At 41.1% G+C, this 27,231-nt stretch overlaps 1 protein-coding gene across 1 annotated transcript; it reads right to left on the bottom strand.

Annotated features, from left to right (window-relative positions):
* Nucleotides 1–326: 326 nt before the first annotated feature.
* Nucleotides 327–27,231, bottom strand: LOC145391154 (uncharacterized). Its single transcript, XM_080265833.1, has 7 exons — nt 27,006–27,231; nt 3,662–3,793; nt 3,349–3,505; nt 2,830–2,974; nt 2,321–2,513; nt 930–1,000; nt 327–593 (listed from the first exon to the last, which is right to left on the bottom strand). The coding sequence occupies exons 1-7, from the start codon at nt 27,229–27,231 to the stop codon at nt 327–329; spliced, it is 1,191 nt and encodes a 396-aa protein (XP_080121959.1).

Below are 27,231 nucleotides of genomic sequence, written 5' to 3'. Positions count from 1 at the left end.
GGCTTCAACATGTTCGCATGGCACAGTTGGTGCTTCTTCCTTCTGTGGGGGATCTCCACCAGGTAGTCAGTGTCATCAATACGCTGCACTACAGGGTAAGGACCACTATACTTAGCAGCCAGCAGCTGACCCTGCAGTGGCAGCAACACCAGAACCTCATCGCCAACCTTGAACTCCCTCAGCCTGACCTTTCGATCGTACCACACTTTCATTTTTTCCTCTGCCTGCTTGAGATTTTCCCTGGCTAGCTCCAGAGTCTAACTCATACGGGTCTTGAAGTCCTGCACATTATGGAGTAAGCTCTTGCACTCGGCGAGGTTACTGTTTCAAGTCTCCTTAACCAAGCTCAGGGGCCCCCGAATTCGATGAGCAAATACGAGCTCATTAGGAGAGAAACCCAAACTCTCCTCGGGCACTTCCCTCATAGCAAACATTAGGAACGGCACACCACGGTCCCAGTCCTTAGAGTGCTCCAGACAGTACTTGCTAAGCATACTCTTAAGCATCTGGTGGTAAAGCTCCAAGGCACCTTGCGTCTCCGGATGGTAGGCACTGCTCTTGATGTGTGTAATGCCAAGTTGACCTAACAACTGCTGGAAGATGTTGGAAAGGTAATTAGACCCTCTATCTGACTAAACCTAACGGGGCAAAGCAAACTGTGTACAGAAATCTAGCAAAACTCTAACCACTGCCATAGCTTTGGTAGAACGTAGAGGTATCACCTCAGGGTACCTCGTGGAGGGGTCAATGATAGTGAGCAGATACGAGTTACCGCTAGAAGTTGAGGGCAGGGTCCCACCATATCAATAATTAACCTATAAAAAAGGAGAATCAATGGCAGGAATGGGAACAAGAGTTGCCTTAGGGACAGACTGATTCGGCCTACCCACTACTTAACAGGTATGACAATGTTTGACAAACTTAGCCACATCCGCTGCCATGTGGGGCCAGTAGAATTCCGCATGTAGCCTCTCCATGGTCGTCCTTACACGCATGTGACCTGCAAATGGAGTATAATGGGCCAGTTGAATTAACTCCTGCCTACAGACATTAGGTACTACGATCTGATGGTAGTCCCACATACCATCATCTACATTCACATGTGGAGGTCTCCACTGTCTCCACAAAATCTCATCTTTCACATAATAATATCCACCCTTCTCCTTCTCAAAATCATCCACTGCACACAACTTCAATCTCTGAATCTCCTGGTCTCCAGAATGAAACTCCTTTAGCATCTCAATGTTCACCTCCTCCAACGGAACAGGTGGAATATCTTCCAAAGAACTGTTTGGGGGTGTATATTACAGTGCACTCTTAACCCTTAAGCACCAAAAGGGATAAGATAAAGTTTGCAAGAAAACTAACTTAACTTTACTGTACGCTATAACATACACAACCAAAGAAGAAACCAGGGTTCGTTTGACAAAAGGGAGGATTCATACAAAAGGGAGGATTCATATAGGCCTCAGGATACAAATATAAAACAAGTTATTTCTTACCTAACCAGAATACACTCAGTGGAAGTTATGTACTCACAAAGCTCGAGGAAACGTGGAGACTTCGAAGGTTAAATCCAGATATAAATCACACACTAGTGTAAATGGAGGAGTGAACAAAAATGGGAAATGGTGCACAAACAGTGTGTCTTGTAATCAATGTCACGTATTGAGTAGTGCTGGGGAAAAGTGCAACACAAAGTGACAAAAGTGTAAAGTGACAGTAAATGTGTACAAATGTGTACAAATGACAAAATGTGTACAGGGATGTGTGTACAAAATGAGACTAAATGTATACAGGGATGTGTGTACAAAATAAGACAGATGTGTCTCTACACATTTTCCTGGAGCTTATAAAGGAGACTTATTCCGCCTTTCTCAGCTAATTAACCACTAGGCTGTCTTAAAAATAATCTCTGTCTATACAGAAACAATAGAGGCACCTGCTACCATTGAGGGCCTCATACACTCCACACACAACCAATTGCGTGCCATCAAGAACGTGACGAAAGCTCCATTTAGGCTTCTAATTGGCAAACATCCCTACTTTGCTCCTCCCACATTATGTCACACCCACAGTTCAAGGACATGAGGAACGTTTCTGCGTAACTTGTGACAAAAACGTCTGGAGTGTTATCAGTTGAGAAGGCAAAAAGTGACTGCTTGCGTAAATAAACGTGGGGACTAGGGTTACCTTTACAGCCCGCAAAACTGATAAGAAAAAAGATTTTGTTCTTAATGGCTCGCTTCTCTCTCCTTTCTTTATCACTATCTTCTATTTCACTCATTCGCTATTAGGGTAACTACGCCAGTGACAGAACCCATAAACGTATCTGCCAAAGATATCTCATCGTCCGATTGTTTCATGTCCTCGGACGTACGACTTAGTGTTGCCTCTGGTACGATGCCGCAGGGCACACTACAAGCAACCTTCTCCTGTCGACTCCTTTCTGCACGTGACGTGGACCTAGTCACTGCACAAACTGGGAATACCTCTGCATCATTGGGATTAACCTGTAGAGGAACTTCAGGCACTGGCACCTCTGACAAAACTGGAGTGGTTATCTCCTCACCTCTCACTAGGTCATAGCCAAGTACTAAATCAACACCACTCACTGGTAAATAATCTACAACACCCAATCATGCCAATCCATCAAACAACTGACATTTAACCTCACAAGAAACTAACAGTCTTTGCACCTATTACTCCCCTAATCAGAACAAACTCTCCTCCTGCAACATCAAGAACTTCATTATTTGGCCTTACCCACAAAGAAATTGAAGAAATAGTGTCACGAAGAATGCGTACCGGATGCTGCATGCCATTTACCTTCACCGAACCAGAATACAGGTAGGGTGCATATGAAGAAGCAGGAGCAACGCTGCTCGTCACCGCCTGTACCACACCTCCCGAAACAGTGGGCTTCGACACTAGTGTGGCCTCCTTCTTCCCACCTTCTAGAACAACATCAACCCTAGAAGGGGTTAAAACATTAGAGTTTCCCTGACTAACAACTGGGGAACCAACTGAAGGGGTAAGCACGAGGGCTCCACGAGAAACAAAGCTCACTGGCTTCACAACACCTGACTTTCTTCAGCATCTGTCTACAGTGTGACCTGGTCTCTTGCAATGTGAGCAAGTAAATGGGCAGTGTGTAGGTTTTGGGGAAATGTGAGGTGTATCAGATTTGGGTGTGGAGTAATGCGTGGAGTTAGGCTTCTGAGATGGTTGTTTGGGGACTGAGAGGGGTAACACTTCCGGGGAACATTCCTAGGAACTTCCTTACCCTCATTCAAATTCTTAAACAATAAATAATCATCTACATAAACTGCAGCTCCAGCAGCATACTTAACATCCTTATCAGCAAGGTAAGTTCTTAAATCTGTATCAATCTTATCATGGAAATTCTCGAGGATAACAAGTTCCTTAAGCTTAACATAAGATTCTGAGACATCCTCACTTTGCATCCAGTGATTAAATGCATCAGTCATCTGCCCACTGAAATCTACAAAGGTGTCATAAGGGCACTTCCTACAATTCCTAAATTTCTGCCTATAAGCCTCAGGTCTCATCTCTTATGCGCACAGTATGGCTTTCTTTAGTACCTCGTAATCCTGTGATTCATGGTGGCTAAGACTGTCATAGGCCCTCAACGCTTTACCTTTGATTACTGTCTGAACTAAAGATGACCAGCTGTCCCTGGGCCACTTGTTGCTTGTAGCAATCTTCTCAAATCGGTTAAAGAACTCATCGAATGGGGGAACTAAGTTAGTGGGTTCAATGGCTCTAAATTCTGAAAATGGGAAAATTGGTTGGGGCACATGGGCAATTCATACACATTTCATAGTCAAGCTTCATCTGCTGAAGTTTAGTACTCTCCTCCTCCTCCTTCTCCCTCTGAAGCTGTAGTTGAAGCTGTAACGTCCTATTCTCCTCCTCCCTCTTCTCCCTCTGAAGCTGTAACTTCCTATACTCATGATCGCACTTAGACTGCAGTGCATCAATAAATTCTTTCTGGTGGATGACAGTGTCCTCAGCTAAACCATCATGAGATGAATGAACTGATCTAGAAACTGATTCAAGGTCTGGCATGGATCCAGGAACTTCGTATGGGTCAGTGCCAAACAGTCAGTGGCAGATTAAGTTAGTTAACGGGAAGGCATTACATGGCTCACTCTGAATGTCAAGAGCTTGGGCAACTAAGGTTAACTCCTGCCTCTGCAACCTCCTAACCTTATCCTCTGTTGGTCCTGAGTAGATGAAGTCAACTGCATCTTGCTGACTCAATTATGTAGGGGCACCACAATAACATCATTAGTTGTACCCTCCATGATGACACAGCCAGAATAACTGAATAATAAATGAAGTATCATGGTATTATCCTGGCGAGGTAAAGCCAATTTATATGTTACGACATGGGAGTAGGCAACACAAGATAACTAAATCTGACTGTGTAAAGACTGAGAAAAACAAAGTGAAAAGGGAACTGAACAAATAGTTAAGTGAAGAAAAATAATAAATAAACTAGCTCCAATCTCGCAACACAGTTCCGAAAGTAAATAAAATTAGCTGACGTAAGCAAGGGCAAAATAAACACAATGAAAAGTACCTAACATAATACAAGCTAATAATATTTACAATATTTACAATGAGACAATGAAACACAAAAGAATGAGAAAAACAGTCCACCTGATAATACCCTGAATAATTACACTAAAGTCTGGGACCAAACTTGCCAGACAAAAGAAATAAAATCATATAAAAAATTAATGAGATAATTAAACTGCACTCGATTGCCACAAATAATAATAACAATAATACTTGCGATTGGATGCTGATACAAAGTGAAAAGACGTTCAGAAATACAACACACAAAATACTGCTTCTTCTCCCTCTGTGATCTCCAGTCCAAACACTCCCTCTCCTGTCGCCAATCCCACAAAAACTCTCTCCATTTTTTTTTTTTTTTTTGGCCTATCGACCATTGGGGCCGAAGCCCCTGATCATTAAGGCAATATATATATATATATATATATATATATATATATATATATATATATATATATATATATGCATGCATACATACATACATACATACACACACACATCCATGCATATGAACATAAACACTTTCATGCACACGTACATATATATATAATAATTTTTATTTTATTATTTGTTTGTATATATATATATATATATTTTTTTTACTTTACATTATAAACAAAAATGCCCACTCTAAAGAACCTGAAACTAATCACCTAACTAACAAATCGCTAACCTACACTAAATCCTAAAGAGACAAATAGCTAAACCTACACTAATGGTAAAAAGACCACGACCAAGAGAACACCATCGACTGCAGATATGTAATGCCTTTCAACATTATATACCCGCATTCATCACCTGGTGACTGTCAGTCGAGGCACAACCTAATATAGGGGACATCAATTTATGAAAGGTAACCAGACGCGTCAGGAACATTTCCATATACGTCAGCTGTCGGCCTTAATTAGAATAACTTAAGCAAGATTGTATAATATATTTACATAATGCGTACAAAAGTGAAGAACCTCGCCCAATAGACCACCATCAACTGCAAGTGCCCAGTGCCTCTCCATAAAACACACTTGCACTCATGAGCTGGAACCGGGCTAATGTATGGCTCGGCCTCGACTAAAGGTGGGGGAAAACTGCAAACGAACGATCAGCTGGAGACTGACAGTCAAGGAACAGGGTGTAATATAGGGGACATCAATATTAGAAACAGATCAGTGGGAGGAGGAACTATATCAAGTATGTCAACTGTCAACCCTAATTAATAGTACATTATATACATATTTACAGTTGATAAAAACCAGAACCATACAGTAAAAAAGTCACATTACCCTGATCAGTCCGGTCTCTCTCAAGAAAGCCATCAATTTATCAGTCATAACATTGTTCCCATCACCCAGGATGGTGTTAAGGGTGAAGGAGACGTCTGCTGCGCCGCAGTAATTTATAAATGAAGCCCTTTCACGAATAAATCGCCGACAGTGCAGGATGATATGACTGATAGATAACACCGTATAACAGATGTCACAGTGCGGTGGGAAGCGTCTTTCCATATATGGTTTCATATGCGTTAACATGGTGGCATTAAGCCGTAAGCAAGCTAACACTTTTTCTTCCAGGCGACTGGAACGGTTGGCAGTGTCCCAGTCGCTCAGGTACAGCTTACAAGTTGGAATATTTAATCTGGTCCACTGACCTTGCCACAGAAGATTCATTGATTTCTTTCCGAGAGAGAGACTCGACCGAAGATCACGAGGAACGTCCCAAGTCTCCTCGAGCTCTACAGCCGACTTTGCAAGTAAATCAGCCTGCTCATTGCTGTAAATATGACAATGACCAGGCACCCAGATCAGCGTGAATGACTTGTTGCATGAATGCAACTTATTAACGATGCGACCCTGGAACTTGTGCGAGTCCGTAGTACAAGATGCAGTTGCCTGAAGGGCTGATTTTGAGTCTGAAAATATGACAAATGAGTCATGCTGAGAATTTAGAGCAAGTCTATGGCTTTGTCAATAGCAAAAAGTTCGGAGGTAAACACAGATATATGAGTCGGCAACCGATACCTGAGGGCACATTCGGTCGACCATACACTAGCACCCACCGATTCACTCGAATTGGAACCGTCCGTGCGCAATTGGTGGGACCCCAAGTGACGAATGACGATATTACGAAACAAGTGGTGGACCTCCGCCTCCAGCGCCTTGGTCTTTGGTGCTGGGAGCCATTATACATCAACAGTAAAGCTGGGTGGCTCCCAAGGCGCTATATTTTTAAAAACCAACTTGTCACAGTCACTAAGGTACACACCAAGCTCCTGAGTTAGTAAGTGGAGGCGAACGGCAAGTGGCTGATGCACCCCCCGCAGAAGATGGTGGTATTGATGCAGGAGGGTACAGGCCACATTGCCGATATTACTTTTCCTCGATGTTCTGAGTCCATAGGACCAAGCCAGGTGGTTGCGGCGAATATGGAGGGGAGGGATATTCGCACTAAACAAGAATTTCCAATCAGTTTTTACAAAGGGAAAAATTTTTGAGAGGGATTATGTGGAACATGCATGTCCACACATACTACCAGATATACAAATATCTGAAAAAGGAATACAGGAGGAGCTAAGTAAATTAGACAAAGGAAAAGCAAATGGTCCTGTTGAAATTTCATGTTGGGTACTACGTGAATGTGCAAATTAGTTAAGTAAACCATTATTTTTAATATTCAAGAAATCCTTGAGTCAAGGTAAACTACCTGATATTTGGAAGAAAGCAAACATTGTTCCCTTATTCAAGAAAGGCAATAGACAAAATCCACTTAACTACCGACCTGTATCACTAACCAGTGTTGTAAGCAAGGTATTAGAAAGGCTTATAAGAAAAGCTTGGGTAAATCACCTAGAACACAATATGATAACAGAAAGACAGTTTGGTTTCAGAAAAGGAAAATCATGTGTTACTAATCTGTTGAGCTACTATGACAGAGTAACAGACACAATACAGGAAAGAGAAGGATGGGTGGACAGTATCTATTTAGATTTCAAGAAAGCGTTTGACACAGTACCACACCAAAGACTTTTATGGAAACTGTACCATCAAGGAGGAATTCGAGGCAAACTATATTGTTGGATGCAAGATTTTCTCATGAAAAGAGAAATGAGAACAGTTCTAAGGGGAAATTACTCATCATGGAAAGAAGTGACTAGTGGAGTACCACAGGGCTCAGTGCTGGCACCAATCATGTTTTTATTTTATATAAATGATATAGACAGTAACACTGGAAATGAAAGCTATCTAAATATGTTTGCAGATGATGCAAAAATACAAAGGAGAATTACTAACACAGACTCTTGTAAAGAGCTACAAGAAGAATTAAATAAACTTCATGAATGGAGTAATACATGGCAAATGGAATTCAATGTGGACAAGTGTCATGTAATCAAGTTTGGTAAAAGTGGAAAAAGACCTGATTGGGATTATACATTAGGAAATAAAACCCTACACACATCAGAAAGAGAGAAAGACCTAGGTGATATTATCAATACCAGACTATCTCCGGCTGACCACATCAGTGAGAAGGTTCGGAACATGTATACACTGCTTGCAAATATGAGAATAGTGTTCACATACATAAATGAAGACATGCTAAGAAAGATAATAACATCATTCATCAGACCAACCCTGGAGTATGCATCAGTAGTCTGGAGTCCTCATCTCAAAAAACACATAGACAAGATTGAAAAAGTTCAAAAGGCCGCTACAAGATGGGTACCAAGCTTAAGGGATCTAAGCTACGAAGAAAGACTAAATAAACTGAATCTACCAACACTACAGGAGAGAAGGAAAAGAGGTGACATGATTATGCTATATAAATGCATATCAGGGAAGAAGAAAATAGACATTAATGATTACTTAACCCATGGGGAAGCATCAGCAAGAGGACACTGCAAAAAACTGCATAAGAAGAGAGGTGATAAAGACGTAAGGAAATTTAGTTTCCCAAACAGAGCAATTGATCAGTGGAATGCACTACTGAATGAAATAGTGTTTGCCAAAAACAATTCACAGATTTAAGGGTATGTACGATAAATATAGTTTAAGACACGGGACAGTACGAGCTTGTCTCATTCCTGTAAAGATACAATTAGGTAAGAACAATTAGGTAAGAACACACACACACACACACACACACACGCCGATAAAAACATATCACCTGCTCTAATTAGCGAGTGTGATTGAGAAAACCGAAGTAGGTCAATATCAAACTGTGCAAATTTTCTGAAAACCCCTTATCCTCATAACTTTGGTGGTTAATTTATATGTTATATTCATGATATCTTCACATTACTACAGTCATTTCTGGAGAGACATTTAGGAGGGGTGATTTCATATCCATTAACCCCTCAATAACCGCCGGTGTCGAACGACGGTTTTATCGGAGCATGGCCGGCGGCGGCGATGCAGCGAGGCCTGCAAAAAACTGTGAACAATTTTGGGAAGGGAACGGATGGGTGGATAGGAATTAGTAGATTTTCAGTCTTTTGCTCCACTCAAGTGTTAGTGTAAGTAAAAATAGAAAAGCAAGAAAGTCAAGAAATTAAAGCGTGTTTCCCAGACAGTGACTGCTTATCAGTGTTTGCTTTTGACCCGGGAAAGGAGGGGAAAGAGAGATGAGCATCCCTCAAGCTCCCTCGCTCTCCCCACTCTACAACCCTCAACCCCCAACCCTACAGTGTAAAAGGTAAGTTTTTTTTTTCTTTACTTGTTTTATTTGTGTCATTATTTCTTCTATTATCCTACTTTCCTCTTAATTTTCTTATTTGCAGGAAAAATGTCCATGTTCTTTGTTTACTGTACTGACAATTACAACTTACAACCTAACCAACCCCTTGCCCCTCCTCTCCCAGCCCACCGTGCTTATCTCTGGCCTTATCTTTTTTTTTTTTCTTTTTTTACTGTGAGGGTTGTCCATACACAGCTGCACCCACTGTTTTTCTCCTCTCCTTCTCCTGTGTTTCCTAAACCTCCCAGAGTATAAAAAAAAAGAAAAAAAACAGGAATAAATATCATAAACGAAAAAAGAGGGAAAACATTCGTAATTATAATGGTACGTACATATTCGAGTACCGGTATGTACATAATATCAAGTACTGAATTTGTTCATTTCACATATTTCTTGTTTTGCACAAGCAATTCAGCAACATATGGGGTGTTCTCCTAGTGAATATTTGGATGTAAAACCCCTTCCCTTCACATTAATTCCCTCATGCAAGGTGCTGATGAAGAGACGCATCAAATTTTAGCCGCTGGGGCTCAGCCTGTACACACAAACGAGGACCCTTATCTGGTTAGAGTCGAAAAATATAATTTCTCGCCTCTCTTTGGACACAAACTAAACCACTCAGAAAGCAGAAATAACTCGATACTTGCATAAGCACAATAAACCTTTAAAAATGTGAAAAGAAAAAAAATTATTTTTGTTAAAGAGACCTCCCATATTATGTAATGATTTTGTTCGCAGTACACATATCTAGTAATTTCAGACCATTTTATCATCACTGGAATTTGGGGGGGGGGGGGAATATGGATATTTCTTAGTGCGATTTTTTTTTTTTTTACTCCCCTGCTTAGTTATCATCGGCATGTATGCAGTCATTTGGCGAAATTTTTCGTGCTTCATTGTGAAGCTCAGGATGGGTCTTGGAAGCTAAAAATTGCATTGCCAGGTGCGCCAGACATTTCTCTTGAATCTGGGAAGAAAAAAAAAAATTTTTCAGAAACTAGAAAAATCGGTGCCGGGACCGGCCTGTGGGTCCCGAGGAATTCCTCCAGCTCTGCCACGGAGGGGTTAAACCGTCTTCTCTTATGGGGTTTCAGTTAAAATCGCTAAATCGAGGTAACTTTCTCATGTGTAATTTTATTTTTTTATTTATATTTTTCTACTTTCAAACAATTTTTCAGGTTCAGGAGGATTTTCTGACCTGATGCAGCCCTTAGCTTAATCTTTCGCAATCTCGTTCATTACGAGATGGTCTTTCACAGGTTGAAATTTTATTGTCTGGAAGTAACGAGAGGACACTTAGAAAATATATCACCAGCAGTATTCAATGAAGGTCAGAGAAAAATAAAAATAAAAATCATAAGAGTCTTTGCTGTCCTTGTTTTTGTTATTTCTATGCTAGGGGGTGATTGAAGACGTATAATCGGGCACCTCCACCACCCTGCTACCTGTATGTCGGCACCATCGCCTGAAGACGTCCCTTTCCAGCACCACATCATTGGGGGGAAGTCTATAGCAAATTATGTCCCATTTATAAGGCTCCATGGACTCAGTGGGCATGTGATAAATAGTAGCAGCGTACAATAACTTAATCACAAATCCAATCAGCGGCTGTGACAGCAACATTACATTCTATTTGTTGGAGGACACACAGTCACCATACGTTTATCCGACTCAGCCTTTTCCACAAACTCTGTGGAAGCTGAGTGTCTCCGTCTTTGTCACTGTTTTTGTTTCACTCTTCTATTTATCAGTTTCTAATTTTCTATGTATGTGTCACGCACAAGTCACAGGTAAAAGGGATAACCACAGTGTTTGCTAGAGGTATCAAACTGACATGAAATAGTAGAAAACTTTATCGCCTTTAAAAATGTGGGTGACGTGATCCAAACGTTTCTAAAACAATGAAATCACTAAAAAACCTTCATTCACATGGCCCACGAAAACAGTAGCGCACACACACACACACACACATACACACACACACAAACCCTAAAAACATTTTTAAGTTACAAGCATGTAGTACAATTTGCCAATGCTGGTATAACGAAATGTCACATCATTACCTAACAAATTAGAGAAACTAACAGTTACTGTCAAGTTGGTCAACAGTCAGGTGATTGCAGTAAATGAAGCCTGACAAATTACAGCTAAGGTTTGCACTATAGTGGGACTACTTTCTCTCCCACCATCTGCGGGGAACTAGGCGTGGTGGATGGGTAGCACTGTATTTCCACAAGAAACTAATAACGGTGCAGCTTAACCTTCGAGTGCCTAAGGAACCTGCGGATGAGAGTTACACCACACCTATCACCATGCTCAGTTCCCACCATAATATATTGTCCACTCTCTCACTCAGTGCACTCCCGGAAGAAAAATTACTTACTACAATACTGACTGACACCTCACATACATTGAAGGTAATATATTTGTGTACAAAATTCTTGATACTGGCACATAATCCCATCTCTTGCTACATCCCCATCGATGCCAACCCCCACCCAAGGTTTTCTGACAGGCACGACAGTCAGGAACAACTCAGTTTAGTTCAAAATGTTGATTTCCCCATGCATGATGAAAATACACTTGATATAATAATTATTTACCGACTTTGGGTCCAACAACTTACCACCCAGACCCCTAGCTCCACAGAAAATGAGTGCTACTGCCTATCACTCCCACTACTACACACACAAGGCAGACTGAAATTAATGATTGTCGTTGAACTGTCGACTCCTCAAGCAGATGATTTGGCCAATGGATAACATAGCGTGATCAGCGTGAAGTGATTGAGCGTCACTGACCTCGAGATGATGTTGAAAGATACTATAGGACAATTACACAGGCTTACCATCGTTTTCACACACACACACACACACACACACACACACACACACACACACAAACAAACAAACAAACAAACAAACACACACACATACACACACACAAGGAAGATAAGTACTCAGAGCATTAAGAAATTTATTCAGCAAAAAAGGTAAAGTACACAACCAAAACAACTGGGACCTTTGCAGAACACTGCAACATTCTGCTATCTGAAATTAGAGATGCTGTCTGTCACATCAGAACTCTCTCTCTCTCTCTCTCTCTCTCTCTCTCTCTCTCTCATACCCTACCCACACAAATTCACACTTAAACTGACCTTCTCCAATATTTTCTCCCTTATACTCACTCACAGTAACCCCATACATGCCCTCATCCTTACCTTCACTTTCATAGTACAGGTAGTTATTCACTTACCTTCACCCGCTACCCTCACCCTCCACTCTCAAGCACCCTCCACACTTACCCTACATTAAATGCCAATTAGGAATGAACTGCTAAAACTAATGTCATCTACTAATCTACTGTAATATGCTCTTAAATTATAAAGAGAAGACTGTAATAAAATGAAAGATACAAAGAATTAAATTTTACAATATGGAGACTGAAACTAGAATGAAGGGGCCCCAAAGGGAGTACCATGAAGAGAAAATAAGGAAGGAAACGGCTGGGGGACATTGATGTGATGAAAGAATATATAACAGAGGGAAAAAAATTGCAATTAAAGATAACGAACATTCCCAGGAAAATGTAAGATGATCTCCACACACGTAGCCTACAGAATATTGTTTTACTTCTTTGCAATTGCCAGGATAATTACTGAACCCAGCGTCTAATTCCCAAAATTGTGTCTATATGGTTTAATGTTTGATCCCATAAATCCCATTAAAAATCCGAAAGAAATTAAAAAGTATCTGAATGTATTGACTCAAGTAAGAAATGCGCCCAGTTTGAAGGGAACTGGCGACGAAATGAAGGAATGGAACCAAGCTGAAAAATGCTTGGAAGACAGATGGAAAATAAGAATAAATGAATGAAAGAAAGAAGGAAAGGAGGAGAAGAAGAAGGAGGAGGAGGAGGACGAGGAGGAGGAGGAGGAGGAGGAGGGGGAGGAGAACGAAGACGAAGAAAGCGACTGGAAGGAAGGACAAAAAATAAGGCACATAATGCTGAGGGACGGAGAGAAAAGCGAATCAAAGGAGGATAGGTGGAAAGAGCGGAGGAGTGAAAAAGACGGAAAAAGGAGAAAGGAGAGGAAAATAACGGGCAATGGAGGATGGGAAGAACAATTTTGAATGCGGATGAAAAAGGAGAGTAGGAAAGAATGTGAAAGTAAAGGCGGTGAATAAAATTTAAGAAACAAATGAAGTAGGCGGGGGAGAGGAAGGATGGGCGGAATTTTATAGAAGATAGGAAGATAAAGGAAAGTGGATGAGGAAAGGAAGTAGATGATGTAGAGGACCAAGGATGAGGGAATAAGAGGAGATGAAGTGGAGGAAGAGGAGTGTTTAAGATTCTTCTAAGCTAAATACAACCCTCAGGACCTAGCAAGAACTGAGTAAGAAATATGCCATCGTAATGAGGAGATAAAGTTTTATGGTACTAGGTTACAATTAGTATTTCTTTCTCTCTTCGTCTTCTCATTTTCCTTCATTTTATCTTCCTCCTCCTTTCTCTTTTATTCTCTGTCTCTTTTCTTTGTTTTCATTGGCTTCTTTTCCTTTTTTTTTTCTTTTCTTGCTCCTCTTTGTCCTTTTTTTCTCCTTTCGTTTCCCACCTTCTCATCTCCACCTTTTTTTTTTATATCCTTCTCTTTCTCTTTAATCTGTTCATTCCTTCATCATCTCACTATCTTCTTCCTTTTCTTTTTCTCCTCTTCATTTTTCGTCTTTTTCTTCTTCCTTCATTTCTCGTTGTCTTCCTCTCTTATCCTTTTTTTGTTGTTGTTCCTTCTTTCTCTTGCTTCTGTTTTCTTTGTCACTACCCATGCCTTCTCTAACTCCCACTTAGGTACTGGAAAAATATTTATGAAAATACTGTTTCATGCTGAACACAGCTCTCTCTCTCTCTCTCTCTCTCTCTCTCTCTCTCTCTCTCGTGTGTGTGTGTGTGTGTGTCACCATATACGTATCTGCGTGGAGTTTTGAATTATTATGCATGGCAATGCCTATGTAAACCCATAGACTTGTATGTCCGGAACTAAAAGTATAAGTTGTTTGGTAATACGTGTATGAGTCCACGAGGCAGAGATACAGTCAAATACCGTACTAATATTATTTTATTCTCCTTTGCAGTCTCTTCGTTGCTGGGTTCATAAATACTTCAACGTGACGTAGTGAACTGAGATGCTACTACCTCCGCAACAAAGTTGGAGGGTCATGTATTCGCCTGTATCTGTCTGTCTGTCTGTCTATCTGTCCAGACGATCTCTCCAAAAGTTATTAATGAAATTCAGTGAAATTTTGTGGAAGGGTGGGTCATGGGAAAAGAAAGGATTTATTGAATTTGGGTGCGGATCCAAATCCGGATCCTATCTTCAGGGATCCGGATTGGGAACCTTTTTAATGGCATTGGTGGAGGTATGCGCTCTCTGAGTGCTTTCTAGTTATTCATCTGTGGTCAGTGATAAATACCCTCCTCCAAAATATCTTTTTCAAGCATTTATGTATCGAACAACGAGAAAAAGGCAGGAGAAGCGAACGGTCTTTAGTATTTCATTGTACAGTACACACACACACACACACACACACACACACACACACACACACACACACACACACAGTCCGAAACAGAGAAACGGCAAAAAAAAAATATATATATATAAAGAGAGAGAACCGCCAGAGAGACAACCAATAGGGTTCTACAGCAGCATATAGCTAAAGAGAAACAGAGGCAGAACCAGATACAGAAAGTCACAGCTTCTATACAGAGACAGCAGATAAGAGAGAGAGAGAGAGAGAGAGAGAGAGAGAGAGAGAGAGACACACACACACACACACACACACACACACACACACACACACACACACAATTAGTTTCTACAGTAGGAGATAGCGAATGAGAAAGAGAAACAGGAATAGACAGAGACAGACACAACTAGAGGGGCACTCAGTGGAGCACATCTCTCCGACAAGGGCAACGTAATTTCCAAACCACTCTTCATAAAGGATTAGGTTTTCTCATCAATGATTAGGGTTTCGCAAAAAATGTTTCCCTGATCCAGAGTCGCCAATACTATTCGGATCAGTCCCAAAGGTCATTCGATTGTTCCCTGGGACATGGGCTATCTACCCACCCAGCTTGGTCCAAATCTCTCTTTTAGCTTTTAAATAATCATGCTAACGTACAAACTAACGAAAACTAACAGAGAGCAGTGAAAACATACTTTCCTTGTCGGGGAGAAATAGATTGTACAGTAAGGGAAACCGAGAAGCAGAAACAGAGACAGACACAATTATCTTCTACGGCGAGAGAAAGCAAAAGAAAGAGAGAAAGAGAGAAGCAGAAATAGAAGCAGGGCCGGATGCGATTATCTTCAGTGAGAGAGAGAGAAAAGAGAGAAACAGAAATAGAAGCAGGGCCGGATTCGATTATCTTCAGTGAGAGAGAGAGATAGAGAGAGAGAGAGAGACAGACAGACAGACAGACAGAGAAGCAGAAATAGGGGCAGATACAGAGACTGCAAAAGAGAAACAGAAGCACAAATAGACACACATTTATGCTTTCCAGTATGAAACAGCAAAAGAGAAACAGAAACAGACACACACATTCGAGGTCACAGTAAAAGAACAAAAGAGAAACAGGGAACCTAAGGTAAAGACAGGGACAGACACAATCAGCTTCTACAGTGAGAGATAGCAAAGAGAAACAGAGGAACGGAAAATGAGGGAGAGACACAATTAAGTTTTACAGTATGATAGCGAAAGTGAAACAGATAAGTAGAAATAGAGACAGACACAGCTAGTTTCTACAGCTAGACGCAGCAAAAGCATAACCTATACGTAGGACATGAGAGACTGACACAATAAGAAACAGAAAAGTAGAAGTGAGGACAGAGATAGGCATGATTAGCTACCACAGTGAGAGACAGGTAAAGAGAAACAGAGAATCAGAAGTACAGACAGAGAGACATAGTTGTACTCTACAGGGAAAGACAGGAAATGAAAAAAAAAAAAAAAACAGAAGCAGAAACAGAGACAGACACCATTAGCTTCTATAGTGAGAGACAGTGAAGGTGAACCAGAGAAACAGAAATACAGAGACAGAAAAAGTTAGCCTCTACAGCATGAGTGGTAATGAGTGGGTTGTGTAGCTATATTGCAATAATATGCCTAAGTACAAGCAGAATGTACTATTACAGCGCTAGTCAATGTATTTTGGCTATGAATATGTTACGATAAACTTTTTGTCTGTGTCCTATAGCCACTGGGTGGATGAAGCAGTGGAACATGCTATAACCCCTTCACTGCAATGGAATGGTGCTGGAGAAGGACGCCATCCTATGAATGGATGGAGGAACTGCCGGATTACACAAACGGCCCTCAATCCCCTCTCTATCCCCCGAAACAAAAACAAGCAACAAATTCAAAAACAACAAGGACAATTCTGGTCTCGTTTTTTATTTTTATCCAGACTAACGCGTGACACTGCTGTTCAGCATAACCACGTCAATCTGGTGATACATTTTCGTTGATTCCAGACTATGTTATTCAGCCAGGGAAACGCTTCTCTTAGTGAAGGAATTTATGGAAGCTCTAACTCGCCGGGTTCAGAAAGTCTTTCCTAAGTTGAATACATAAATACAAAGAGAGAGAGAGAGAAAAAAAAAATATATATATATATCTGTATTTATATCTATATCTATCTATCTATCTATCTATTTATATATATATATATATATATATATATATATATATATATATATATATATATATATATATATATATATATGTGACCACAGCCTGAATTAAATACCTCATATACTGGAGAGTTTGATAAATTATACCGTATACAACATCTCCAATTCCAAAACCTTCTCGAAAGCTGAATATAACCATCTGATACTAACAAGTGTAACAAAAAACGATAGCCCACAAAAAAAATAAATCGTTACAAGATTCATGTGCGTGATGGTTGTTCAACTAATGTGGATAACTTGATGTGGAGACATAACAATACCTTTACACTTTTACTGCCAGAAAGCCAAACATATTTTATTAATACTACCTCCGTTCAGCGCTGATCATCTTGTAAGACAATTATTTCGCAATAAAGGTTTTAGATAATTTCTTGCTTTCGTAAAACCCTGTCCTAGTCGGTTACTTCCTCAACTAAATAAAACCTTGCGATTATCTAATTCTTTAATTTACGCGTCAACCGGCATTTTGCCTTCTCTGAACGGAACTAGTCAGCTCCAGAGCTGCCTTCCCCCCTCCCACCCTGCTCTCTCCCTCTGCCTTTGATCGCCAATGTTTATATGTACTGTATTCAAGCTGTACGATATAAATGAACCTTGAAATTTGCTTCAGATCTTGTTAAATTACATTTAGAACATTCAGATTTTGCATCACCTGACTCCTGGGTTGATTCTTTTCTACCTTAAATAAAAAAGAAAAAGTTTAATTTATTACTACTACTGAAATATAGAGCAGTTCTTATGTTTAAAATAAAATTGGGGTTATTAGAGTTATTTAGGATCATATAAATGCTGGGATTAATGTCTCATTACGGTTCCTATCCGTCTATCTGTGCCTTCATTTCTGCCTTCCGTTCAGGATGTTCTGTAGCTACAGCTGTACTGTACATGGCCGCCAATCTTCTCTTAAAGTTATCAATAGTGGTGATCCCCAAGGTTCCGTCCTGTCACTAGTTTCTTCCTTCTATTCATCAGTGACGTTCTAAGCTCTATAACTAGCCTTATCCACTCATATGCTGGTAACTACACCTTTCATCTTTCACCCGCTTCTCCTAGAGTACATCACAGCTGTTACTTCAACAAACGTAATTTCTGACTTCCCTCATATCTCTGACTGTGGTAAAAGTAACCTTGTTTTCAATGCATCAAAATTTCATATTCTACATCTTGCGACTCACTAAAATCTTCCACGGAAATAGTCTTGAATAATCACCAATATCCAACTGAATCCTGCATCATCGCTCAACAATCTGGGCATTTCATTCTTTCGGGATTTATAATGGAAAGGTACGGTATCACTACGTTTCTTGCAAAATCTCTTTCCAAGAGATTATGTGTGAACCATCCAGAACCTTCCACTACCACCCAGCTAGCATTCCCGCTTCTTAATATTACCCACACCCTAGTCCTTTTGTCGTCACGACACAACTACACAACATTTACAAACATAATCCTTAATCCTAACAAAACATTTAATCGCCGCTTCCAACGACACCCCTGCTCCTCCACACAGTCCACTCCTCCTGGAATGATTTGGTTCTCTTCCTGATTCACTTCTTCACTCGGGAAACTGTCACCATCCTTGAAGCTAACCTCACTTGCATTGACATCATTCTTGCGCTCCATCACTTCACCTGAAAACTTCAGAGGTACTCGAACTTGATGATGTACTTCAGCCAGTCTTTCCTCAAGATATTTCACGTAGCTGGAGGTGTCTGTAGGCAGCTTTTCACCAGATGGTCTTCCCATTAACAGATCAGCTGGCAATCGTGACTCGTGGCCCACCATCAGTTTTGCAGAGATGTAGCTGGTAGACTCTTGGGATGCAGACTGATATGCCCCCAGCAACACAAGTAATTTCTAGTCCCATTCCATCTGTCCCTCTGTGTAATACATGGCATGTTCTTGTCCCAGGCTAAAGCTGAATTTCTCCAAACATCTCATCTAACAGTGGCCTTAGTGGAGTCATCCTGGTCTTCTTGATCCCCAGTAACTTGCAGCATTCACGGAACAACAGGAGACTCGAAGTTTCTACCCTGGTCTGAATGTTGCTGTTGTGGCATCCATAAACAACAGAAGAATTGGTCAACCAATACCTGAGCAACAAATGCTGCCTCCTGATCGGGGATGGTGTAGGTTTCTGGCCATTTTGTGAAGCAGTCCATGACAACACATATATACAAGTTTCCTTTTTTAGTGAGTGGCATCGGTCCAGCAATGTCCAATGTCTCTTTCCATTGGTGCACCCACTTGGTACAGCTGATTGTAGTGCCCAGAAGTGATAATGAATTGTATTTTGTTTATTTTACGACCAAAAGTTCGGTTTAGTGAGAGAGTGTGGCCAGGGTATAGTTGTTTCCATGCGGACATGATCAGAACGTAGATTAAGTTACCTAGTTGCTAAGTCATTTTTCCCCCCTACTGTAATTTACTGGTATTAAGTCTCTTTATAATATAAAAACTCGAGTGAGAAGGAACATGTGCCTATGGTCACGTAATCCAGCATAATGTACGCATGCCCAAAGGGATGTAAGGCGCAATGATTTTCATCGTTTTTTCGATGCAAGAGTGTAGAGAGAGGTGTTGGTGACTGATTATTGTAACTAGGGCACGGCATTTTTTTCGGGTAATCGATTGTAAGGGGAAAGGCATCACACTGGGTCTATCACAAGTCTATAATAATGAAAATTTTAAATTGCGTAAGCTGTCATCGCCCCACCCCCCTTTCCACCACGCAGGACCGGCGTGCTCACTCGCTCACCGGCCGTGAAATGGGGCAGATGGTCGGTACTGTCGTCCCCCCCCCCCCTCCAAGGAATTCTATAAGTAATTTGATAGTATTGAAGTCTGACATGCTGAAGCGCGACTAAGTGATACCCCGCGAGTGATAATAGTGACGCAAATACGAAATAGACTCGTGTTAGTATCAGTGTTGACGTTCCTCAGAAAGTGTGTAACATTCACGCGCGGTGACGCCATTAGCCTTTGGAGAAATGAGTCCTGTGTTCCCTCTCACCTCCCCTGTATTCCTTGAGCTGGATAGTGAGGTATTTCCCATATACTTGTGTACTGTACTTTATAATAATATTATTATTTAGTGTGTAACATGAATAAGAGAATGCTAGCTACAGAGTTCTGTGTGAGCCTCAGATAAATGTGTGATTTTTGTGGGCCAAATATCAGGTGCCTGGAACTGTGAATTATTTATTAATATGTGTTGAGATGACTTTGCAGTTCAATACTTATTAGGACTGTGTTAGTTGTGAGTTAATGGCATCATAGACTCAGTTTTTACACCAATTAACCCGACAAAATCTTCCACAGGTATACCCACTAATGTTTAATAATATTCAGCTTAATCCTGCATCATCCTTGAATATGTTTGGGTTTCATTTACTCGGGACTTATCTTAGAAAGATCATATTACATCTCTTGTAAAATCTGCTTCCAAGAGATTAGGTGTGCTAAGCCGACTCCATTCTTTCTTTACCTCTGCACAATTGTCGACTCTATATTGGGGTTTTATCTGCCCCTGTGTGGAGTACAACTCTCATGTGTGGGAAGGCTTCCCACATACAGCTCTTCTCAATAGGGTGGAGTCAAAGGCTTTTCATCTCATTAATTCTCCTCCTTTTACTGACTCCCTCCAACCTTGTCTCTTCGTCGCACTGTTGCATCTTTATCTCTCTTCTGTCGCTACTTCAATGGTCACTGTTCCTCTGAACTGTCTGCATGCATTCCTCCACCTCTACGACGGGCGCATAGCACCCATCTAGCACAAACTCTCATCCTTTCTCTGCCCAACTCCCTAATGCAAGAGTTAACCATTATTTCCAGTCCTTCATTTATGCAACAGGTCAACTCTGGAACTGTCTCCCTCTGTCTCTATTTCCTGCTTCCTATGACCTCCAGTCTTTCCAATGCAGTGTGTCCAGGCATCTCGAAATGATCGGATCTTGAATTTAGCTCTCTCTTGTATTTGGTTTTCTCTTGGAAGGAACAACAATTGCGGGCTCGCGGCCTTTGGTTCCTTCTTCCTCGCATAAAAAAAAAAAAAGTAGTTGCTTTGTGAGGCACATTGATATCGATGCAATGATGTTTTTCATGGTTAGAGTTACAGTTCTTCATACTTACTTGTAATAGTACTTTTTCTTCCATGTTATCCCTACAATAAGTATTATTTTGAGCAAACCTTTGTGTCTGTAGTGTTATGTGTTATTCTGTTATTAATTGAGATGCCGAGTGTTGTAACTCATGTTTCTTTATTATGAGACTTTCTTGATCATGTGAAGGGATTACTTGCATTAGGGAGAATAGTTATTCATTGTACATATTAATTTTTAGCGGGTCAAAGTGTGGAGGTCAGTCCCAGTGAGTAAGTCAAGGTCCCAGTGAGGAAGCCAAGGTCAAGAATAACAGAGGATTGGACCAGTGAACTGTGAACTCGGAGGGACGATTATGAAGAACCACACTGGATTGAACCTGGGACAAAGGAGCTATGTTTTGTGGAATTTGATATTAGGACCATATATTTTTTTAATAACGTGCCAACTGATTCATGATCATTCTGTAAGGCTAGCAGCTAGGAAGATTCTACTCTTATTTTTTTTTGTCTTGTTAATACACATTTCCTCCCACTCGAACTTCATTGTTTCTATAACCCTTGAAAACTGGTGGTAGCCTATACAGCTTACCTAGTAGTTTGTTAATGTGTAAGCTTAGAAGCATTTTGGGGAAACTGCGAAGGTTGGGCTTGGGTTGGCCTAGTTGGAGACTGACCCCGCCATTTTGGCATGCTACCACTCTTAACTTGGCCCCTTGAAAAGTAACAAACGCAACCGAAGAGGCTGCTATTGGGAGAGTGTCTCCATCAATCTGAGTTCCTGACCGTTCCAGCATGCGTAGTCATCATCTGTGACTTGGTTTTTGTCCCTTTTGACCACGCAAAAGTCTGGATCGCCGAGGTGCCCAGTACAAGTGGTGGCACAGCGTTGGGATGATCTATTAATGTGAGGGTAATTAAACTTGTAAGCAATAATTGAGAGGTCATTTAGATGATTGTCATTAAATCTGATTAAGATAATAGCTCATCCCCCAGTTCTCAAAGGTATGTGTATTTGGCATTATATGTAGAATTATAGGGTACGTGTATTTGCAGTGTGTACTATTTTGCTGTTGCAGTTGGGCATTTTAATAGTTGAGCTTCACCTCCAGGGGTTGCTCACGTTTGTATAATTCATGATGGAGTCCTGTGTTGAAAAATTAATTGACCTTGTGATTGAAATGCCTGAGGGAGTAGGTGTAAAGCAAGAAACATCTGCAATTAATGGTGATGGTGATGATGATATTGATGGATGGTGATGGTGATGATGATGATGATGATGGGTGTATGGTGTATATATTGTATATACTATTTTTTTTCCCCTCTGAGCATGTCTTGTCCTTGCCTTAACTGGCTGGGAACATAGTCAGGTATACCGTTCCAGGTCTCCAGACTATACCTGTGTATTTATCTTTTTTACCAGTACCTATGAGTCGTAATTTTGGGTTGATTAATAGGGTTGAGTAGTTGTTTAGGGTATGTCCAGCTTTTGGAAAGAGGAGATGTGGAAGCTGCGTGTTGTCAAATCGAGCGCACCCTGGCGTACAGACCGTCATTCTTGCCTTACCTCGATTTTTTTTTTCTTTTTAGGTTAGCTTGTTAGGCCTAGTTAGGGAAAATGAGATCTCACAGTTAGGACTTTTTTTTTTTTTTTTCAGATTTAGGGAACTGTACATGTGAGGGGCATTCTACCTGATGGTCTCTGCCTGGAGGCTTGAGAACCTCGAGCGCCAAGTGTACATAATACCCAAACTGCAGTATAGAATTGCTCAGAGAGAGAGGGGAAGTTTTCAGTTTCTCTGTAGGGCTTGGAGTAGTTAAACAATGGGGCTCTCGCATGTTAGGAGAGATAGGTAGGTTTAGCTCGGTCTTTCTGGACAGAATGCAGTGGAGTGGCTCCTATTACAATCAGCTAAGCACAAAGTTTCTCCTTGTAACAGGGCATTCTCCTTGTGAGTAATATACCTGGTGAGTGACATACGTCCTTAGTTGCATATCGTGAGCAGCATGAGAAAATTTACTTGTGGTAGAGGAATTTTTTTTTTTTTTTTTCAGACAGGATAGCCACTGACTGTTCTCGAGCACAGAGTTTATGTAATATCCCACAGTTACAGTATAGGACAGGTTGGCTGGTGTCGTTGGAGTCGTGTAGATTGATTTCCCCTCATGAGCAAGGAGCGTGTGGAACACCCCACAGTAGCAGTAATGAGGAAGACTGGTCAAGTAGGTGAATTTACGTACAGAGTTTGTTAACCCGCCACGTGCTGGCTATTATTAGCCCTCTGGGTCACCCCAGTGCCGGCCATTTTTCAACCTTTTTTTTTTTTTTTTGGCTAAAATGATAGATTTTGATGTGGAAACAACAAATTTCGCCGTTAAAGTGCTCACCGAAGCTCGGAAATGAGTTTTATTGAGCTCTGTATACTCGTGTACAGCTATAGCCACTCTTTCACGCTCACCACGTATGTGAAAGAAAGCCGTTTTCTATATAAGGTATACTCAGGTATTTATGCTGGGAAGGTATAACAATGTTAGTACACTTTTCTGATCACTTATTACTTCAGCATCTATCACAATTTGTGTGTTTTTCTCACTGTGAATGCATTATCTTACACTTACCTGAAGATAGGTACAACCTGACTTCATTACATACAGTCCTGGCACTTACAAGAAGGTATTTACAACTTGACTTCACTATATGGTCCTTACACTTACAAGTAAATATTTACAACTTACACTTACATGGAAATATTACAAAATGCCTTCACTATGTACAGCACTGGGTGAGGCACAAAGGCAGAGTGAGGCAGAGTGAGCATGAAGGGGGGAGCGAGTGAGTGTATGGCCTTGACAGCCTGAGGGATGGTAGAGGAACAGTTACCTTACTTGCCTGCCAATTTTTAACCGCGAATCTTGACAAATGCGGTAACAGTGAAGTTTTTTATTCTAAACCATTTTAAAACGGCACTGGCACTAGCAACAGCATTATGTCAGACCATTTTAAAAAGGCACTGGCACGCAGCGGGTTAAGTATGGGTAATGGGTATTTCCAAGGGGTTCAGGTCCAGTCACCCAAATTTTTGGTCTTCCCTAACCGTGGGCAGATGTAGTGCCCAGAAGTGATAATGAGTTGTATTTTGTTAATTTTACGACCAAAAATTCGGTTAAGTGAGAGAGTGTGGCCAGAGTATAGTTGTTTCCATGTGGACATGATCAAAACGTAGATTAAGTTACCTAGTTGCTAAGTCATTTTTTTCCCCTACTGTAATTTACTAGTATGAAGTCTCTTTATAATATAAAAACTCGAGTGAGAAGGAACATGTGCCTATGGTCACATAATCCAGCATAATGTACGCATGTGCAAAGGGATGTAAGGTGCAATGATTTTCATTGTTTTTTCGATGAAAGAGTATAGAGAGAGGTGTTGGTGACTGATTATTGTAACTAGGGCATGGCATTTTTTTCAGGTAATCGACTGTAAGGGGAAAGGCATCACATTGAGTCTATAATAATGAAAATTTTAAATTGCATAAGCTGTCATCGCCCCACCCCCCTTTCCACCACGCAGGACTGACGTGCTAACTCGCTCATCAGCCGTGAAACGGGGCAGATGGTTGGTACTGTCGTCGTCCTCCCCCCCCCCTCCAATGAATTCTGTAATTTGATAGTATTGAAGTTTGACATGTTGAAGCATGATTAAGTGATATCACACGAGTGATAATAGTGACGAAAATGCGAAACAGACTCGTGTTAGTATCAGTATTGTTGTTCCTCAGGAAGTGTGTAACGATCACGCGAGGTGACGCCATTAGCCTTTGGAGAAACGAGTCCTGTGTTCCCGCTCACCTCCCCTGTATTCCTTGAGCTGGATAGTGAGGTATTTCCCATATATATGTGTACCGTACTTCATAATATTATTATTATTTAGTGTGTAACATGAATAAGAGAATGCTAGCTACAGAGTTCTGTCTGAGCCTTAGATAAATGTGTGATTTTTGTGGGCCAAATATCAGGTGCCCTGGAACTGTGAATTATTTATTAATTAATATGTACTGAGATGACTTTGCAATTCAGTACTTACGAGGACTGTGTTAGTTGTGAGTTAATGTTCACGTAGTTGCTTTGTGAGGCACCATGTTATTGATGCAATGATGTTATCCGTGGTTAGAGTTCTTCATGCTTATTTGTAATAGTACTTTTTCTTCCATGTTATCCCTACAATAAGTATTATTTTGAGCAGACCTATGCGTCTGTAGTGTTATGTGTTATTCTGTTATTAAATGAGATGCCGAGTGTTGTAACTCATGTTTCTTTACTATGAGACTTTCTTGATCATGTGAAGGGATTACTTGCATTAGGGAGAATAGTTATTCATTGTACATATTAATTTCTAACAAGTCGAAGTGTGGAGGTCAGTCCCAGTGAGTGAGTCAAGGTCCCAGTGAGGAAGCCAGGGTCAAGAACAACAGAGGATTGGAGCAGTGAACTATGAACTCAGATGGACGATTATGAAGAACCACATTGGATTGAACCTGGGACAAAGGAGCTAAGTTTTGTGGAATTTGATATTAGGACCATATATTTTTTTGAACAACGTGCCAACTGATTCATGATTATTCTGTAAGGCTAGTAGCTAGGAAGATTCTACTCTTTTTTTTTTTTGTCTTGTTAATACACATTTCCTCCCACTGAACTTATAACCCTTGAGAACTGGTGGTATAGAGCTTACTTAGTAGTTTGTTAATGTGTAACCTTAGAAGCATTTTGGGGAAATTGCGAAGGTTGGGCTTGGGTTGGCCGAGTTGGAGACTGACCCCGCCATTTTGGCATGCTACCACTCTTAACTTGACCCCTTGAAAAGTAATACGCAACCAAAGAGGGAGAGAGTCTCCATCAGTCTGAGTTCCTGACAGTTCCAGCATGCATAGTCATCATCTGTGACTTGGTTTTTGCACCTTTTAACCACGCAAAAGTCTAGATCCCAGAGGTGCCCAGTACATGATAAGGGGTACAACCAAGTTTCTTTGGTCCCTTCTTGGCACAGCACACATCGCAGGCCCGACACCATTCTTCAAGATCCTGACGCATGCCAGTCCAGTAAAACCTTTGTTGCAGCCAGTGTGCTGTGACAGAGGTTCTACTCCCAGATGCCCACTAGTGATCCGGTTATGAGAATCTTCTGCGACCTCAAACCTCACTTTCTTAGGAACCACAGGCTGCCACCAGTGATCCTGTTATAAGACTCTTCTAAAACCTCAGACCTCATTTTCTTAAGAATCACCAGCTGCCAATATTTGCTGAGGCCAGCAGGTGACTCCTACTGACGCTCCAGTAGTCCGTTGTTCAAATGAAGGTCTCATTGACTCCAGTAGCTCTTAGTCGCAAGGCTAAACCTGGAAACCTCTTCCCAAGATGGTCGCACTGAACTCCGTTGCAGCCACTCTAGCACTGATTGTAAATCCGTATCCTCCATCTGGATCCTCTTCAGGTCTTCTTCAGATGACACTGTCCCCATCACTGCAGTACAGTCCCATTTCTTGCTAAGTTTTTCTTTCCTACTACACTGCTTGCAAACTGGGTCACAATGCCGATGACTCAGGCTGCCAGCATTATCATGTATCTGCATAGCATGGTGCTGCACCTCGTAGTTGTTCTGGTCCAGCTTCCTAAGCCAGCAAGCCAATTGTCCTTCTGTATTCTTTAATGTCTTCAGCTGCTTGAGTGCTGCATGGTCTGTCCTGATGATGAAGTAGGAACCATGTAACTTGAGATGGAAGAAGTCAAGGCTTTTTTTCATCACTGCTAAGAGCTCCTTACGGGTCACACAGTAGTTCCACTCGGGTGGGCTAAGTGTCTTGCTGTAATAAGCCACCACATACTCTTTGTCATCCTTCTTCAGTGACAAGACTTCACCACTGCTATGGTCACTAACATCAAAGTTCAAGATGAATGGTTGAATCTGATTTGGGTACAGCAACACTGGAGAGCTTGCCAACGCATCCTTGAGGTCATCAAAGGCCTTCAGAGTCACTGTGGTCCACAT

This window comes from Coenobita brevimanus, chromosome 17, assembly GCF_032717465.1.
Source record: "Coenobita brevimanus isolate Jiangsu-jjx chromosome 17, ASM3271746v2, whole genome shotgun sequence".
Classification (NCBI taxonomy): Eukaryota; Metazoa; Arthropoda; class Malacostraca; order Decapoda; family Coenobitidae; genus Coenobita; species Coenobita brevimanus.
Note: the sequence above shows the minus strand (reverse complement) of the source record. Positions and strands in the feature narration are given on the sequence as shown.